Source organism: Bemisia tabaci, chromosome 2 (assembly GCF_918797505.1).
Source record: "Bemisia tabaci chromosome 2, PGI_BMITA_v3".
Lineage (NCBI taxonomy): Eukaryota > Metazoa > Arthropoda > Insecta > Hemiptera > Aleyrodidae > Bemisia > Bemisia tabaci.
In genome coordinates this window covers 62540430-62558061 of record NC_092794.1, presented here as the reverse complement: position 1 = coordinate 62558061, position 17632 = coordinate 62540430, and the positions used below count along the sequence as shown (strand labels likewise).

Sequence of the window (17632 nt, the reverse complement as noted above, 5' to 3'; positions counted from 1 at the left end):
TGTTCATGATGGAGCCATCTCACTGAGATATGTAACGTATGACGTAGCCACTAAATCAGTCGATTGCCTCATATCAGCATCGGGTATGGAACTGACCAGCCTCTCAACGCTATGAGCGATATATAGTCATCGGAAAAGCCAGGTTTGGGGCGGAGTTCACGACAGTGTTTTCGGGACAGGCGTGGTAGACCACATGTTCTAGGGTAACCACCGATTGTTCATAAATTGATATCGTCTCCCGTCAACTTTGAAATATGGCTTAGTTTGCGTGCGGCGGCAATGTCACGTCGTAGACCAATTTTGTGAACGTGAATCGATTGCTGAATGAAGGTGCATACATCTCTGTTGCCACGATGAACAGCCCAATGGACTGGAATTGGAATGGAATTTTCAAAAACAATGGAATTTCCCAAGGACCTCTGACTTTTTACCCCCCAATAATGATTTGATCTTTGATGCGATTGGTAAATGTTTTTCTTGAAGCTTTCCAACTATTTTGGATTAGCTGGCGACGAATATTCCGCGAAAGCTCTGGAAAAATTGTATTTCATATGAGGAAATTTGGCAACGTCTAGATGTTTGTGAGGCATTTGGTCTTGGCACGACAGATTTAGGTTCTTCACACGTATTATTGAAGAAGATGACCCAGTGCATGAAGCTGTTACGTGATATTTTTGTTACATCGAAAAAAATAGGTGAAACGTTTACAAATGGACCGTCACACGGAAATCAAGTACCATCATCATTGTAAGCTGGATGTCATTGGGCAAAACGGATTTATCTAAAAAGGCAGTATTAACAAGACGCAGATCCACTCTAGCATTTTTTTGTGTCGCACCAGAACATTGAATTTTGACATTTTTCCCAAAGAATTTCAGCAGGAAAAGCGTTTCCTAGAAAATTAAAAAAAAACCAAAAACTCAAAATAGTTTAATTAACCAATGAGAGAGGCTTAGAGTAGTAATAAAAAGGACGCGTTCAGAGGCGGCTTGGAATGCAACGTAACAGCGCGATGCGACGCGACGCGTCATGAGCTATCAAAACGCCTTCAATATTTCTGCATGCAACATGGACATCCAAGAAACACGAATAGTTGTATCCGACGCCTGTCTCTGATGGCTTCAAGGCTGACTGAATTCTCATGCTTGCAATATGATTGAGGGAGTACAAAGGCGGCCTTTGACACGACATTATAAAAATTTCAATATTTAATGAAAATTAAATATCATCACTCAGAAAACAGATTCTTGCAAGGGTTTACAATCAAAATTTTAACTGTTGAGTTTAATAAAATATTCAATTACAGTAAATACTCACTTCCGTGTGGAAAAAATTTAGCGTAGATGTCTTTGAAAGCATCTTCGTGGACGAGCCCTCCAGGGCATTCCTGCAAAATTAAATAAACGAAATGATTATTTGATTGGTAAAAAGAGTCGCAAAATAAATTATAAAATACCTAATCCGAACAAATTCCAATTTATAGAATAATCATAATGTGACATTAAAATCGAAACGAAGGCTGCCGGACCACCTTTACGCAAAGATAAGGTCATCTTCATTATGACCCATTTTCATGGTCATTTTCAACCAACAGCAGTACTGCCGTGCTAAGGCTAAGGAGGAACGCCGTATGAGCCTTCCGGCATTGCCAAGTTTCCTCCGATGAAAACCGAATTTACTGGGAAAATTGCTAATATAATTTTCCAAAAGTTTCAGACAATTTTGTACGCAATTTAATCTAAAATATCTGAAAATTTCAAGGAAAAATATGTATGGATGTCGTCGGAAATACATGTTTTGTCGAGGGAAATTTAGCAACGAATGTTCATACGGCGTTCTTCCTTAGCTTGGCAGAGTAGACATCATTTTCAAGACATGATTCAGACATTCTAAGAGAATTCTTGAAAGTTCCACAGAGGAATAGGAAGAGCCTCAATAATTTACGTACCACTTGAAAAAAATCCGAGAGAGTTCATAACGGTTCCATTTTCATGCACGGAAAAAATGTATCCTTCGCGTCGCTGAAGATTCACCTTAACAGTGAATGAAGAAATCGAAGAAGCTTCTCGTTGAAGATTCTGTATGCGGTTTGGAAGGAGGAATCCTCGTACCATGAGACATTCCGACACGAGATCCGAGCTTCAGATAAGGAGAACGAAGCGCGTCTCCAACTCCTCCCCAATTATTTTATTTGTTTATATTTTTTCATCCCTCCACAAAGCGCGGAGCCGGGAGTCTCGTAGGCTCGCGCTTCGGTGATCGCGAGAAGCGCGAGTGATCGCGAGCAGCGCGAGTGCTCCTTCGCGATTTCAAAGCCCTGCTGATCGAGTTCAAAAAGGAAAAGTTAATTTGGAGTTCACTCGAGAGATGTAGGAGAGCCGAGTCGTGGGGGAGCGAGAGCTTGACAGTGCGAATGAAGGTGTTTCGATGAGCTGCGCCTCTCTCCACCATTGCCGAGTCGACAAATCAAATTTGACGCGCCGCGTCGCCGAGGAAGCGCTTGCATTTCCTCGCGAGTTGATTTGCTCCGCGTTTAATATGATGCGCCTTCATTTAAATGATTATGCTTCCCGTCGGTGAGGTTGTCTACCCAGCGCCTTGCACCGCCTCGGTTGAGAATGACGTCACTTCAACAGAATCTGTAGCGGTGGCATGGCGTGATGATAGATTATCGATATTTGCCTATTTGAAGCTATGGGGAAGAATCGATCATTCCGGTGTTCGTTGCGACCGCCCTGATAATCGATCCTTTTCCATAGATCTGATTGGCAGATGAATCGATTCGTTGCTTGTTTTTCCTCGCGAGTTGATTTGTTGCGCGTTTAATATGATGCGCCTTCATTTAAATGATTATGCCTCCCGTCGGTGAGGTTGTCTATCCAGCGCCTTGCACCGACTCAGCCTCGGTTGAGAGTGACGTCACTTCAAGAGAATCTGAAGCGGTGGCGAGGCGTGATAATCGATTATCGGTATTTTCCCATTTGATGCTATGGTGAAGAATCGATCATTCCGGAGTTCGCCGTGATAATCGATCCTTCTCCATAGATCTGATTGGCAGATTAATCGATTCATCGGAAACCTGCGTCGCCACTGATCTGTGAGGGGGAGGGACGACATTTTTTTATACGCCTTTGCTTCTTGGAGCCATGAGAAGGAAGGGAGGGGGCAAAACTCCAAAAATGTCAATGAAGTACCCTATAATAGATTTTAAAACATTGCATCCCTAAAGAATTTTCAACTTCTAATGATTAGGAGCAGGGAGAGGCAATGGTTCATTCTACCCTCCTGAAAAGACTCTCTTATTGGTTAAAGCGTCAAATGCTCACCGTCCTCAAACAGGCTACTTTAATGGGTTAGTTACGCTATTCATGAAATCGATTTTTGAATTCGAAACAGCAAAATATGATACAATGTAAATTGGATAAAACGACCATCGGCCTTTATTATTGGTCGTTGTAGCCGATTGTCGTTTTATCCGATACGAAAATGCATTTTAATCAATGGGATTATAGCCACAGTACCGACTAGAAGTCCCGCCTATCCAATCGATATTGTCTTCATATTCGATTTTCACCATACATGTAAGATCTGTTGGATAGCCAAATTCGTAAGCCCAGTTTCGGGCAAAAGCAAATTCTGGTATGTTGGCAACACTGCTTATCCTCCATTCAAATCAATTATAAATATCGATCCGAAGAATCGATTGTTTGACTTACAATTCAATGAACACAACTTAGTGTTACTTAACTACGCGAATTGCTGGTATCAGAAATATTTATACGCACAAATTACAACGTGAGATTTTCTCGATTTAATTAGCTCCAAATCTTCCGTGGCAAGCCGTATATCACTAGATCCCCCCCCCCCTTCAATTAAAAATCTCACGAATTTGGGGGTGAGCGCATTACCCATTCCCTCCGAATTCTGGGGGGAAATAAAAAATAGTGTGCTAATTTAATGTCCCCCCCCCCCCAATCGCCCCCTCCATTTCCAAAAAACAAGCATTCTCAGCGATGCGTTCAATTCATAATTTCACATTAATTTTTCGTTTTATTTGACACCCCTCCTTCCTTGATGATAGGTTGTGCAGTCCTTTGACTCCTGCCCTGTCTCTTAGCCCATTGCATATCAAAGCTATGCAAATTATTCGCATTCGCATAAAGAGATCCACTCAACTGTATAGGTGCTGATGAGCAATGGCGTGACGTGAATTGCGATATATTGATTGTTATGCCATTTAAACCTATGGAAAAGGATCGATAAACAGGGTGTTCGCAGCGAGCACCTTAATGGTCGATTCTTTACCATAGATTTAAATGTCATAACAATCGATACATCGCAATTCACGCCACGCCACTGCTGATGAGCCAGTAAGTGACGAATAAATTAAAGCATTCCACTTAGGATCCCTCTCAAAATATATACTGAAGACTATGCACGCAAGGAAACGTCAGGTGTACAGTGAAATACTCATGACCTTATTTTATTCAGAAATTTTTTATTTGCCGTCATCTTATTTTCTGCTTGGCGCTCTGACTAAGCAGACCTCGTCTGAAAGAAATCAATCCATATTTTAAGAGGAATAAGGGTAGGTAATAGCTAATAGGATCAGTAGATTTACGTTAAAAGTTAAATAGGATAATTAAAAAACCGAATTGTGCAACAGTGAGTAGTCTTAAATTGATCGCATTAAGCATAAAAGACCCAAGCCACATCAGCTATTGCTAAATTCAATTGGGCTCTTTAATTTTTACATGAAAACGGTTGTGCCGATTTTGGAGCAAATTTTAGTGAATTATCTGCATAGTACGAGGCAAATTCTTCAAAACTTTCAGAGGAATCTGCACAAACGTTCTCTTGTAAAAAATTAAATTGCCCGTTTAAAGTTGGCAATAGCTGATGTGGCTCGAGTTCATTCTACTTAACGCGGTCAAAATTACATACGCTACCATTATTATTTTTCAGGAAGTGCCTAGTATGAGTTCAAAAATTTCCTGAAGAGAGAGAGAGATTTCCTGATTGATTCACGTAACTGTAACTTCTCACTTTCCTGCAACTGTTATTCAGTTCATTAACCAAAGATTCAAAACGAACCGAACTATACAAATAGTTCGTAGCGTGGACGAAATTATAGAAAGAGTTGGGTCAAATAATGAAATGCGGGTACGGTTACCGGAACCTAGAGGGGCCGTTCATCAAAAACGTGACACTGAAAATCGGAGTTTTTACTACCCTTCCTCGTAACATACAATCATAGCACAGACCTACATCTTCCATGAAATAAATAAAATGACGCTTTGATCAACCCTTAAATTAGCGTTTTGTGATGAATTTTGGATGAAAAGTTACAACCACCTTTCAATTTTTCATCTTCAATTTTCGAAAAATTGGCGCCACGCCCATTGGAGCGTTACAAACCGCAGCTCTGAAAAAGCTACCCCCTCCTTCCCGTGGCTCCGGTCAATACAACCGAATTGCACTGAAAAAAAATTTTAAATTGGCCGGCAAGAAGTATTTTTTCTAAAATCAAGGATTTTGCTGCTTATTAGAAACTACTTTTTCGCTTAACCCAAGCATTATTTTGCTTGTATCAAGAAAAAATCAGCTTAAATCAAGATAAAACAAATTCTTGGCGGCAAATTCAAGCATTATCGTGCTTGAGCCAAGCGCCATTTTTTCCAGTGTTCTTTTCTGAGTGCAAGCGGTAGAAAACACATGAATTTCGAGAGATTTGGCAAATCCACAATGCAAATTAGCGAGCAGAGGTTTATTAGTGAAGTCAGTTAACTACCCGTCTATCAAGAGATACAAGGGCGAGCCCCCTGCGATGCGCCTTTAAACCTGAAGAAGACTCGCGCCTTCTTCAGCGGTTACCGCAGAGTCATCAAAATTTTACGGGGCCAAAATAAGGCAAAGCAGCAAGCCCTGCGCCCTCCATTTTCCTAGCCTCGAAACGGAATACCGAAGACCTCCTTTGAGGTGGATAAAAATACTCATCCTCCTCCGCACCCGTAATGCCCACTTCAAGTGCCAACACTCGTTCACCGCTTTTGCCCTGTTAAGCTGTGCTATTAGAGAAAATGATATATCACGGTGAGAAGTCTCTCTGTTCCGAAAAAAAAACTCAGCTCTTTGACTCTACTCTTAAGGTGAATGTTCAGCGACTCGTAGCACAGTAGATCGAGTCGATAAAAGAGGTCGGACAAAATTTGGAAACTTTAAACGCTCATAACTCCCTTTAAACGAAACTTTGAGGTTCTGAAAGGGGTTCCAATGGTTTTCTCGTGAAATTTTCTTCTAACGGCACCCCTTAAAATTTAAAATATGACGGAAAAAACATCAAAATTTGCTGTTTTAGTCAAAAATTTCATGTCCGACCTCTCTGAAAAGATGGAGGGGTCGTTTCTAAAAGCACAGGGGACAAGTAAAACCACCCTGCTGTGCGCTGTGCGCTTCTGTGCGTTCGTGAAAGAGCACAACAATTTTTTTCTCATCGCCGTGTAATGAACCATCCGACGAAATGCGAATTGAATCACAATGCAACAAATTATCTTTTCAAAAATTCAAGTCTAGAAATCAACTCTTGAACAAGACATACGTGTTTATAGTTAACATTGGTTGAATGTCAAAAATGAAAATGACGTCAATTGAATGATATCACTTCCATTTGATTTATGTTAAATTACTTATTAATATCTTTTTCAGCAGTTGATTTATAAACTTCTCGTTGTGTGAATCTTTTTTATAAGCAAGATTCTGAGGAGAATACGAGTACATGTGAGATCCTGTTTGGTTTGGACAACTTACTCAGTGGCCCATTTGACTCTATTAGGTGGAAGAACAAATTTAAAAAAATAGCAAATTACCGGGAAATTTTGCATCCAATTGACAAAATACTGAGAGTGTTGGTGATTTCATCAACTATTTTACATCATATGCTCGCTTAATTTTGCTACATTTAATACACTGATAAATTGTCAGAGCTGGCACACGCAAATAAAATTTCTGCTTCGTAAAATTAGGCCGACTTTGACGAAAAAAGCGCCAACCCGCAAATTTGAACTGAGAAAAAGAGGTTTGCAGTTTGAATAAAACTCAAAGTTAAGGACAAAGTTTAAAAACTGTTCTCACGTTAAAAAACTTTTCTCTCGACTTCGCATTTTTGGCAGGAGAAAATTTACGACTAGATGAATGAAAGTGCTCCTGACTAATTTCTCTCCAAAATGTGACTTGGTGCGTCTCTGTTGAAGTCGGTCCATTTAGAGCTGTGACACGCAAATCAAATGAGCACTTCATGAAAAACACTATCAACTTCTTAGAGGGCTACAATAGGTCAAGCCTCGCTGAGGTGTAACAATGAAAAATATGATGGAAGTTTCCGTGAGGCGGAAGAGCTCTGGAAGGGTGCGAGTTGGTCTAGGCTTTACATGATGCGAACTAAGTAAAGACCATATAGAAATTTGAGCTCATGTTTTATTTAGGACTGGCCGGCGCGCGACCGCACATCATAACAAGTAGCGTCTGGCGTCTAGCGGGTTTCGCTGCATTGCAGGTCAAGTTCCTCTTATCGACACTCCTCAAGTTTGCACCATGGAATGAAACTTCGTCTTGAGAGTTAAAAAGCGCAGAAGCCATATGGATTACATTTTGCAAAAAGGAACCAGGAGAATTTCAAGTTTGCTAAGATTGTGCAACTTCTTTTGTCTTGGAAGAAAAATCCGATTATCCATTAACAGTTTTTATTCCCTAGTAAAAATTGGCGATAGGAGCTGCGTTTCAAAATACCATAGGAGCTCTTATAGCCGACTGAAGAAGGCGATAGAAATTCATATAGCTAGCTGTAGAAAGTGGAAAAAATTATATGACCGGGCTACATGAAGCGATAAAAAATTATACAGCCGGGCTGTAGTTCCTATCGCCGGGCTTTACACGTTATCGCCTGGCTGTTGCTTTTTCGCCATCGGCTATAAAAGGCTATGAGAAATCGTGTAGGAATTCGTGTGCTTTGTAAATCCTCAAGTTTGTACGGAATCACTTTAATATTTACAAAACGCACATTATATTTTCCTTTACTACATATTTTTTTTCATCAATTAAAATGAGAATAATCCATACAGAGTGTGCAAACATTTCAAAGTAATGAGTTGAAAAACGCTGACTCCACGAGATTAAATATTAGAGCCTAACACAAAGCGGAGCGGCGCGGCGGCACGCTGGCGTCTACAAACCTAACAGGGATACTTCACGCATTGCGCAATGCGTGAAGTATCCCTGTTAGGTTTGAAGGCGCCAATGCGCGTTTCGCGCTGGCTGCCCGGCCGTCGCTTGGCGCCGCAGCGTACCGCGGCGCTTGAAGCAACTATTTCACACCAGAGGTATTGCACCGTATCATACAAAATTGCAGGCGCTCTAACAAGTTAGGAATGGCAGGCATCCTTTAAAAGCACGGAGCTTTCCTCGCAAAATAAACCAAGATACTACTGCCCAAAAAGAGAGAGGTAGTCCAAAAACTCACTTAGTCCTGCATACACTTTATTGCCAGGCTGTTGCTTATTCGCCATCGGCTATAAACGGCTATAAGAAATTGTGTTGCCGGCTTTAGAAGCTATTGGAAATCTTACAGCCGGCTGTAGGTCTATGGTATTTTGGAACACAGATCCTACTGCCAATTTTTACAAGGGTTTTACTCGCTAAAAACTGTGAATTTAAGACAAAAATTACCATGTAAGTTTCATCGCAGCGAACACCCTAATAATCGATTCTTTACCACAGCTGAAATGGAGAAATATCGATAATCGATCATTCACGCCTCGCCACTGCATGAAGCAAACAAATCTTATTTGTTCCAGTTCCTTTATTTGTTTGTATACAGTTCCTCTTAGCATAAGTAGTCCAATTTACATTTACCATCGGACATTTCGGTGCTCATCTGAAAATGGACATGGTCTATTTTTAGGAACAATCTGATAAATTTAGAGATAACCCCTTTACCTCTAACTCTGCGGTCCGAAAGAATGTTCAACGTGTGATAAGAGACTAATCCCGACGATTGAATAAGAAAAAGAAAAAAGGTGGAAAGCAGAGTGAATTAATGATTCCCCCGCACGCGAAAATATAATCTGAGCTGGGGAATGAGGTGTGGGCTGGGGGCGTTTCGGGTGAGCTGGTAACTTTTACCAGGATAACATCATCAGGTGGGAAACCGTGGTGAACCGACGAGGGGGCGGTAGCAAGAGGGGTCGTTGTCAGGAGGGAGGGAGAATGGTGCGATTAAGCGGTTGTCATTAGACAGGATTCGGCAGTTGGTATCAAGGGGATTCCTGGTTTCATGGTTTCCAGATTCAACTGAAAATCACCAATTTTCCTCGCATACAGATGTTTCAAAGTTAACTATGAAAATGGACCGCAAGACACGATGCGAAATAATTACACTACAAAATAATTATGTTATCTCATTAAAATTTCAAGTAGAATACGATGTACGCATTGAAAGTTTCAAAATTCAACTTGTCACTTATTGTTAGAGAGTAACGCTTATGTATGTTAATTCGAATTTCTGAAGGAGGGGGGGGGGGCAGAGTCAATCGAGCACTTTGAAGTAATTTTGGGATTTTACAATAGAAGAATTTTCCTGCGTCCTAACTTTTTGTTGACAAGGTTGAAGACGCCTTGTACTAGAAAAAGAGGGATATGTGTATGTTGCACACGGTTATTTCTCACTGAAGATATTATTTTGGAATTTTTCGCTATCACGCGTTTTGTGTGAAATTTTAAAAAGAACACTTGTCCCGCAGTGCTGAATTTCATACCTTGTCGGATAGTCGGATAGGATGTCACTATAGTAGACAATCTGACAACCCTACCTGGCAGTAGGCTCTGACTAGATGTTGCTTTTACCGCCGCGCTAAAGGAAAAACGCCATATGAGGCTTCAAACGTTGCGAAACTTTTCTGTGCTAAGATACAAAATTTTCGGGGAACCTTTTGAATAAGTCTCTTCAAATTGTTTAGGGAATACTATTCTCGGTTTAAATTAATTCATTTGAAAATTTCAGAGATCTTTTTTCATGAATTAATATACTATCGGAAAAAATTTGGCAACGTATATAGGCTCATACGGCGTTTATCCTCAGCACGGCAGTTCACCGCACTGTACAGCTCCCATCGTTTTGTTTCGATTCGATTGACCAATGGGAATGGAGTTCCAACATGATTCGATTACATTATCAATTTCCATGCAAAGAGCCTTCCAAAAAGTTGCCTGTGGTCCGGTGAATCAATTAAAATGGCTCAAAATGAACGTCGTACAGAGAAAAGCTCTTTTTATCATTTTCAATGGGCCTGTTGCAAACTTTTGCTAGAGCAAAAATAAGAGTTGTTTCTTATAGATAATGCCTCAAAAATCACGATGAGCGCATCGGCAAAGTCTGAAATGCACTCATAACTTCACAATCTGCGTAAGAAATTTGCGTTTTTTTAAGATTCCCGCTTCAAAAACGATACCACGGCATAGGTGAACATTTTGTTAGAGGAGTCGCTCCATCGTCGGCGATATTCATCATGGCCGACGCTTGCACGCAGTTCCGCGCGTAATTCGAGGAGAGTTCAAGGTCAATCAATTCGGGCGTGGAAAATATGAACGTTAACACACCGATTGTTATCTGGTCTAATCCAGTTCAGGTGTTATCTCGTCCCATCACACGTGTTTTGGCGGATTGACGTCGGCCATGATGAGTATTGCCGACGATGGAACGACTCCTCTTACAAAATGTTCACCTGTGCCGTAGTATCGTTTTTGAAGCGGGAAGCTCAAAAAACCGCAAATTTCTTACGCAGTTTGTGAAGTTATGAGTGCATTTCAGAGTTTGCCGATGCGCTCATCGTGATTTTTGAGGCATTATCTATAAGAAACAACTCTTAGTTTTGCTCTAGCAAAAGTTTGCAACAGGCCCATTGTATTTCCATTCTGGTTTTGGTCCTACAACTAAACTGATTTCACATTTTCAGGACATATGCAGGCATATTTTAATATTAAACAGTGTAAAATTGCCATGCCGTTTTAAAACCACCTTTTACGCAAATCAGAACCTTTGCCGAAGGCTCTGTGTCATCATACGGTTTTATTTCAGCAATGCGAATCGATGACATCCTTGGGTTTCCTTAAAAATTACTGTCCTTGAAGGTATTACCTTTACTGCATGTACTTTTTGCTACATTAGAAAAAGTAAATCAACAATAACTATTGAATCTATGTCTAATTTTAGGTTTATTAATTTACATTCTAAAAAAACTATAAATCTGCAATTTCAAATTGACCGGATTTTATGAATATAAATAAAATCTAAATGATATTTCTAAAAATTAACCTTGGAAGAAGATTGGAATCAGCATCAGAGTACCGACAACCAAGAAAACCAAGAAAATATAGTGGAATATTTGTTATATTTATTCTCATAAACATAATAAAAAACAGTGGTGTAGACACGAGGGGGTCTAAACACCCCCCCCCCCTTAGCCTCGTCAATTGTACCTTTTTTTTACTTTTGGAGGGCAGAAAATAAGTATTATCTGGGACGTACACAAAATAACCCTGGTAAAAATATGCGATAGGAGCTGCGTTTTAAAATACCATAGGAGTTCTTATAGCCGACTGAAGAGGGCGATAGAAAATCATATAGCTGGCTGTAGAAAGTGGAAAAAATCATATGGCCGGGCTACACGAAGCGATAAAAAATTATACAGTCGGGCTATAGTTCCTATCGCCGGGCTTTACACTTTATCGCCTGGCTGTTGCTTTTTCGCCATCGGCTATAAAAGGCTATAAGAAATTGTGTAGAAATTCTTGTGCTTTGTACATCCTTAAGTTTGTACGGAATCACCTTAATATTTACAAAACGCACATTATATTTTCCTTTACTACATATTTTTTTTCATCAATTAAAATGAGAATAATCCATACATATACTGAGTGTGCAAACATTTCAAAGTCATGAGTTGAAAAACGCTGACTCCACGAGATTAAATATTAGAGCCTAACACAAAGCGGAGCGGCGCGGCGGCACGCTGGCGTCTACAAACCTAACAGGGATACTTCACGCATTGCGCAATGCGTGAAGTATCCCTGTTAGGTTTGAAGGCGCCAATGCGCGTTTCGCGCTGGCTGCCCGCCCGCCGCGCTGCAGCGTACCGTGGCGCTTGAAGCAAATATTTCACACCAGAGGTATTGCACAGCATCATACGAAATTGAAGGCACTCGAACATATTAGGAAAGGCAGGCGTCCTTCAAAAGTACGGAGCTTTCCTCGCAAATTCAATCAAGATACTGCGGCCCAAAAAGAGAGCGTTAGTCCAAAAACTCACTAAGTCCTAGCATCCGTAATTAGTAACGTTTAGCATACACTTTATCGCCAGGCTGTTGCTTAGTCGCCATCGGCTATAAAAGGCTATAAGAAATTGTGTTGCCGGCTATAGAAGCTATGGGAAATCTTACAGCCGGCTGTAGGTTTATGGTATTTTGGAACACGGATTCTACTGCCAATTTTTACCAGAGAAAGAAATTTACCGTCACGTTTTTGAATAGAGCCCCCCCCCCTTAAAGAATTCCTAGCTGCGCCACTGATATAAAATTGAGAGACTGAAATGCAGTTGCTACGATTACCCCTAAAACTAAGAGGAACTGAAATCTTCCCATGATAGCAAAAATAATTCCCATAGCTAAAACGTAATGAAAGTTAGCAGATCCCTTAAATCAAGGCTTTTCTTGGAAGGCTCTTGGTCGATAAACACGGTGCTTAACAACAAATCTCATGGTCAAAAATGATCTGAATCTGAGGCCGTGGGGGAAGACATTATTGCTTTATAAACGAGTCCACCTCCATTTTCAGCCAGTGCAGAGACAAGGGATGAATACATTAGGAGAATTGCCGTGACTATGTGCCAGAAATAACCTCCTCCGCATTTGAAATCTCCACATCAGGTGGCAAGCTTGTTAATGTATTCAGTCTTCATTTAGAGTTAAACTGCGGAGGTTAACGCTTTCATGAAGCAGTGGTATTTCTCAATTTCTTCAACACCATAAAAAAACGATTTTGAATTAACTTCCTTGTTAATGAAAAAAAGTAAGCCGATCTCAAAAAGTTTGTCCCAACCGCCCCTGCAGTCAACATCCTATGGCGCGACATTGATACCACGGGTTGAGAGTAAAATTTTGAGATACTTGCACGTCTTCTTAACACGCAAGATGTTTTCGGTGAACTAGCATGAGCAAGTCATAAGCTCAGGAGTTGAGTTTAGATGAGACAAATGGCACCAAAGTGTTTTTCATAACATTTCACATGGGAAAAATTCAAATTCATGGACAAATAAAGGAGCTCCAAAAAATCTTTTTTATCATGTCTGACAGGATCGAGCTTTCAAATTTAGTAATGAATAAACGCATTATTAGAGGATTAATTGCAGTGCCTTTGATAATTAAACATTTTTGACATTTATATACATCCTTGCATCCGAGCACTGTCTTTTTTTCAAATGAAAATTTGAACTTTCGGAGTGATAAGCCGCAATGCGAGGTCAACTGTAAGCGTATCTGGAAAAATGTTGTTGGGCGAGGGGGCGGGGCGAAGGACACATTTACCCTTCACAAGGGTCCATCGGTACTAAGCCACCTCATACGATCCCAACTTTCAAGTACCCACCTTGCCCTCAGCTACACCCATGCGGTCAAACTCCTCGAAATGGTATCAAGGCTGAGTTAAGTTATCAGACTACCAGTTAACTCTGATTAATCGTGTCGCGTTATTTTCCTCCAATCGTCCAGGGCCTTTCTATTAATATACTGATTTAGCGGCTCCGATATAAAGTATATCGCCGTTGAATTGTTTCACCCTTGAAAAGCGCGGCAGAGCTATCGCTGTCCTAACAGTTTATCTATGTCGAAGGCAAATAGTCGAATCAGGCATTTTATTAAATGCCTAGGTAGATAGTCAAATTCTCAGAGGTTACGATGTTCCATATGTTTTCACAGAGACCTCTCAAATTTCCAGTATTTAAAGAGTAAAAATCCATAAAAGTACATAGACTGTAATTTCATTTTCTGTTCAAAAATGCTCCTCGTATTTCTTCAAATGTCCAAATTGTGATATATGTTTATTTTATTCAATTCTGTGTATTTTGAGATAAATGTGCAATCCAGGACTAGAAACAACTTATTTATCATTGTATGAAGCACATCTCTACAGAGAATTCCTTCCCACGTGATCAGAGCATTATTTTGTCTACAGTAAATAAAATAATCAGAATTTCAGTCTAAGGAAGAATATTTGATCATTTGCCTAGGCATTTAACCAAATGCTTGATTTGACTATTTGCCTTCGACATTTATATTAGGGAACCATCGAATATGGAATGATATAGTCACTAAATCAGTAGATTGAATCGAAGAGGGTTGCCACTAAGCAATGCGTAATGGCAACATTGACCGTTAGACACACTACCGGCGTGACAGTGGGGGAGGGGGAGGGGGGCGAAGGGCGGGTGACGTGGCCGGAAGGGTGGGGGCGGGGGACAAAGCATCCACTGACATACTTTCCAGTCGGATCCAGCGCGGAGAGTCATTGTCTAAACAAGAGAGTCGATTGAAATAAAGTGAAAAAAAAATCGTGCGGAACGGTGCAAGTGCAGGAAATTTTGAAGAGTAAAGATGACACGTAACCCATCAATTAGAGGAGATCGGTGGGGTAATTGGGGATCGAAAGGCGGGGGACGGGGGGGACAGGAGCGGTTGATGCGGGACGAGATGGCGCACAGTGGAGCGAGGCCATGGGAGAGGTCAGACACTAAGTGGAAACTTTAAACACTTAAGGCTCCATCAATACGTTACATAGAACTTTAAACTTTAGAACTTTAGAACTTTAGAACTTTTTGGTTTTCTCGTGAAAAATTCCCCTAAAAATTTAAATTGTAACGCAATAAACATCAAAATTTGGAGTTTTAGTGAAGAAATCGTATTCCACCAGAGCCGAAGAGGGACCCTTCATTGGTATCTTGGCAATCGTAAAAAACTCTCAATTTCAGGACTTCAACACTCAAATGTCAACCTACCTACTGAGTGGGTGTTTGACAAAGTGTTGAGTGTCTCGTCCGAACAAGGCGAAGTGTAGTAAACTTGTGCGGCACATTACGACATCCGAAGCTCACCATCCATCTGGCAGGTAGGTAGGTCAAAAGGCCTGGATATACGCTCAAATTTCCGTCAATTTTCGATCAAAATGATGACAAAAACGGCGGTAAAATTTATGCAGACCGCAAACATTTGATGGTAGATGGTGCGCACCAGTCACCATTTGATTGGAAATTGATGGAAATTTGAGCGTGTACCCAGGCCTAAACAGCAGGCACAATGATGACTGTTGCTGCTGTATTGGCAAATGTTGCACCTCGGAAAGTTTCCAGGGGCCAAGGGAGGTCTCCCTTGTCTAGAGTCTCGGCTCTCGTTCCACTGTGCGGCGGGAAACGGTGTGTTGTGAAGGAAGCCTTAGTCCGGTGCGTGAGAGGCTCTATCGATTTTAACCCGGTGACGTCACGACTAACAACTCGCGGCAGCGCTTGCACGGTTCGGAGGCGCTCCCTGCCGCCCCTCCCTCCTCGAGCTCCCCCCGACCGCCCCTCGCTGCCACCCCCTGAGCCTTGAACGCGTACCGCATTCACATTCAACTGTGCACTATCCGCTCTCGGCACCGACGGATGGAGACTCAAGGTGTGTCGCCGCCGTGCGGCCCACCGCGTAGAGCCTTCATTTACAAACCGTCGCGTAATGCGTCATTATGCAATATACATCGATGAAAAGTACCCGGCCATCAATTTTGAGCGGGGGCGAGGTGTTGCCATCTTGATCCACATAGAGTCCCGTTATATACTGAGAGTCTAGACATTGTGAATCCGTTTCTGATATTGGTTCCCGTATTTTAGGCCTTCAGAGTGTCACAAACGGGAATAAAGATTACAATTTCACCAATTGCAAAGATTATAAACTGGAATGGACCGGGGAATCAGGGGCACGGCAAGGCGCAAACAGAATGAGAGAAGGGATGGAAACAGGAATTCGGGAATGAGTTGTCAAAGATTTCGAAAAACGCTCAATTTGTGTAATCTTTATTCTCGATAGTGACATCCATGAGCCGCGTTTTCTTAATTGTCTCTATGGAGTGACTCTAATAAGCACCTGCTGGCTGATCAATGAAATGATTTATCATCATGTCGGCTAGATAAGACAAGATAAAGCTCGACTTACCATGTCATATGTAGCAACAAGATGTCTTGTCGAGCTGACATAAGTTACAACAATCAGCCCATAGGAGATTCATTTCTGGTTGAATTAGCCAAATTCTGGTGTGGCGGGGCCGTGTGGGACCCAAATATGTTCTAAATTTAAAGATTAAGGTACGCAGTTGAAAATGTTCGTGCTATGTTGTTACTGTACTTGTTACTTTCAGTGACTTTGAGTTAATTATTTCAGTCAGATCAACCAGAAGGACTTCGTTGATTTATACTTTTTTTTGGTCAAATTGACCAAAACCGATTTTCATGTTGAGAGACCAGTGCAAATGTGTGTTTTCCTGACTGATGAAAGCAAGTTGGAAGAAACAAGGGTGTCACTATCGCGATGGATAACATCATAAACCGAGTTTTTCAAAGAATGATATTACGGTTAATATTGAATGTAGAGAGTTACTTTTTAGACAAATCTTAGCTAATCTACATGAATCAAGCATTAAAACACGATTCTGTGACCAGCGCAACTGACCCATTGAAGGCGTTATGTTAACGAGTTAGTGGTAAAGTCTAAAGTCGGTCTGCAGATTGCTCTTTTTGAATGTTGATAATTGTTTCAGGATCGGTGGAAAAAAAAAACTTAATGTGGAGTGGTATTAGACACAACCACATTTTACAACTTTCAGAAATTAGTTTTGCCAGGAAGTTAAATTTATGGAAACGCCTCTCCACGTAGACATTTTTGCAATAATGTTCGCATCAAGGCTAGGACCGTCAAAAGTTAGTCTCAATTTCCCAACAATGCTTAAATCCCAATGTAATCCAGACGGAAGCCAGGCGTTCACCCTCACCGTGAAGGTATCCTCTTTTAAGCAATAATGTAGAGTTCAATTGGATATGTGTATAAGCAAAGAGGTTCAATCGAGAAACATAGTTTCGTAGAGAGGAAAAAATATCTTAAAATGGCAGAATTGGGAGGAGCTCAATTTGCCCTCTAAGTTCCTTTTTTACTGATCTCGTTACAATTGTTATAATTAGCGTTTCAACACTCGAAAGGAGCGCTCCACGGACTGACTTTACGGCTAACTCGTAAACGCCTTCAATTCATCGTATATACAATACGCGCTCCCTCGCGTTAGAATAGTTGCTCAAAGCGCCTTGCATAGATTACGCGACAAATGAGACCTGCAAGCCGATTATTTGAATTAAGAGTTTGTAAGCTTTTAGTAATTGATATTGACTGTGGTCATGAGTATCTCTATCTTGTTTCCTTTTTTTATTTCATTCCAATTCGTTTCGTTTAGTTTTGTTTAGAGAGGCTACCAATTTTCCATCACAATTTCAATCAAAACTGGAGAGTATGC

The 17632-nt window shown here is 40.9% G+C and overlaps 1 protein-coding gene across 1 annotated transcript in view; it reads right to left on the bottom strand.

Moving 5' to 3' along the window:
* Positions 1-17632, bottom strand: part of LOC109039638 (Kv channel-interacting protein 4) — a 77968-nt gene that overhangs the window by 15855 nt on the left and 44481 nt on the right. Inside the window, exon 2 of the mRNA XM_019055216.2 lies at positions 1318-1387. Within this exon, the coding sequence (XP_018910761.1) occupies positions 1318-1387 (70 nt within the window). The remainder of the gene's footprint in view (positions 1-1317; positions 1388-17632) is intronic.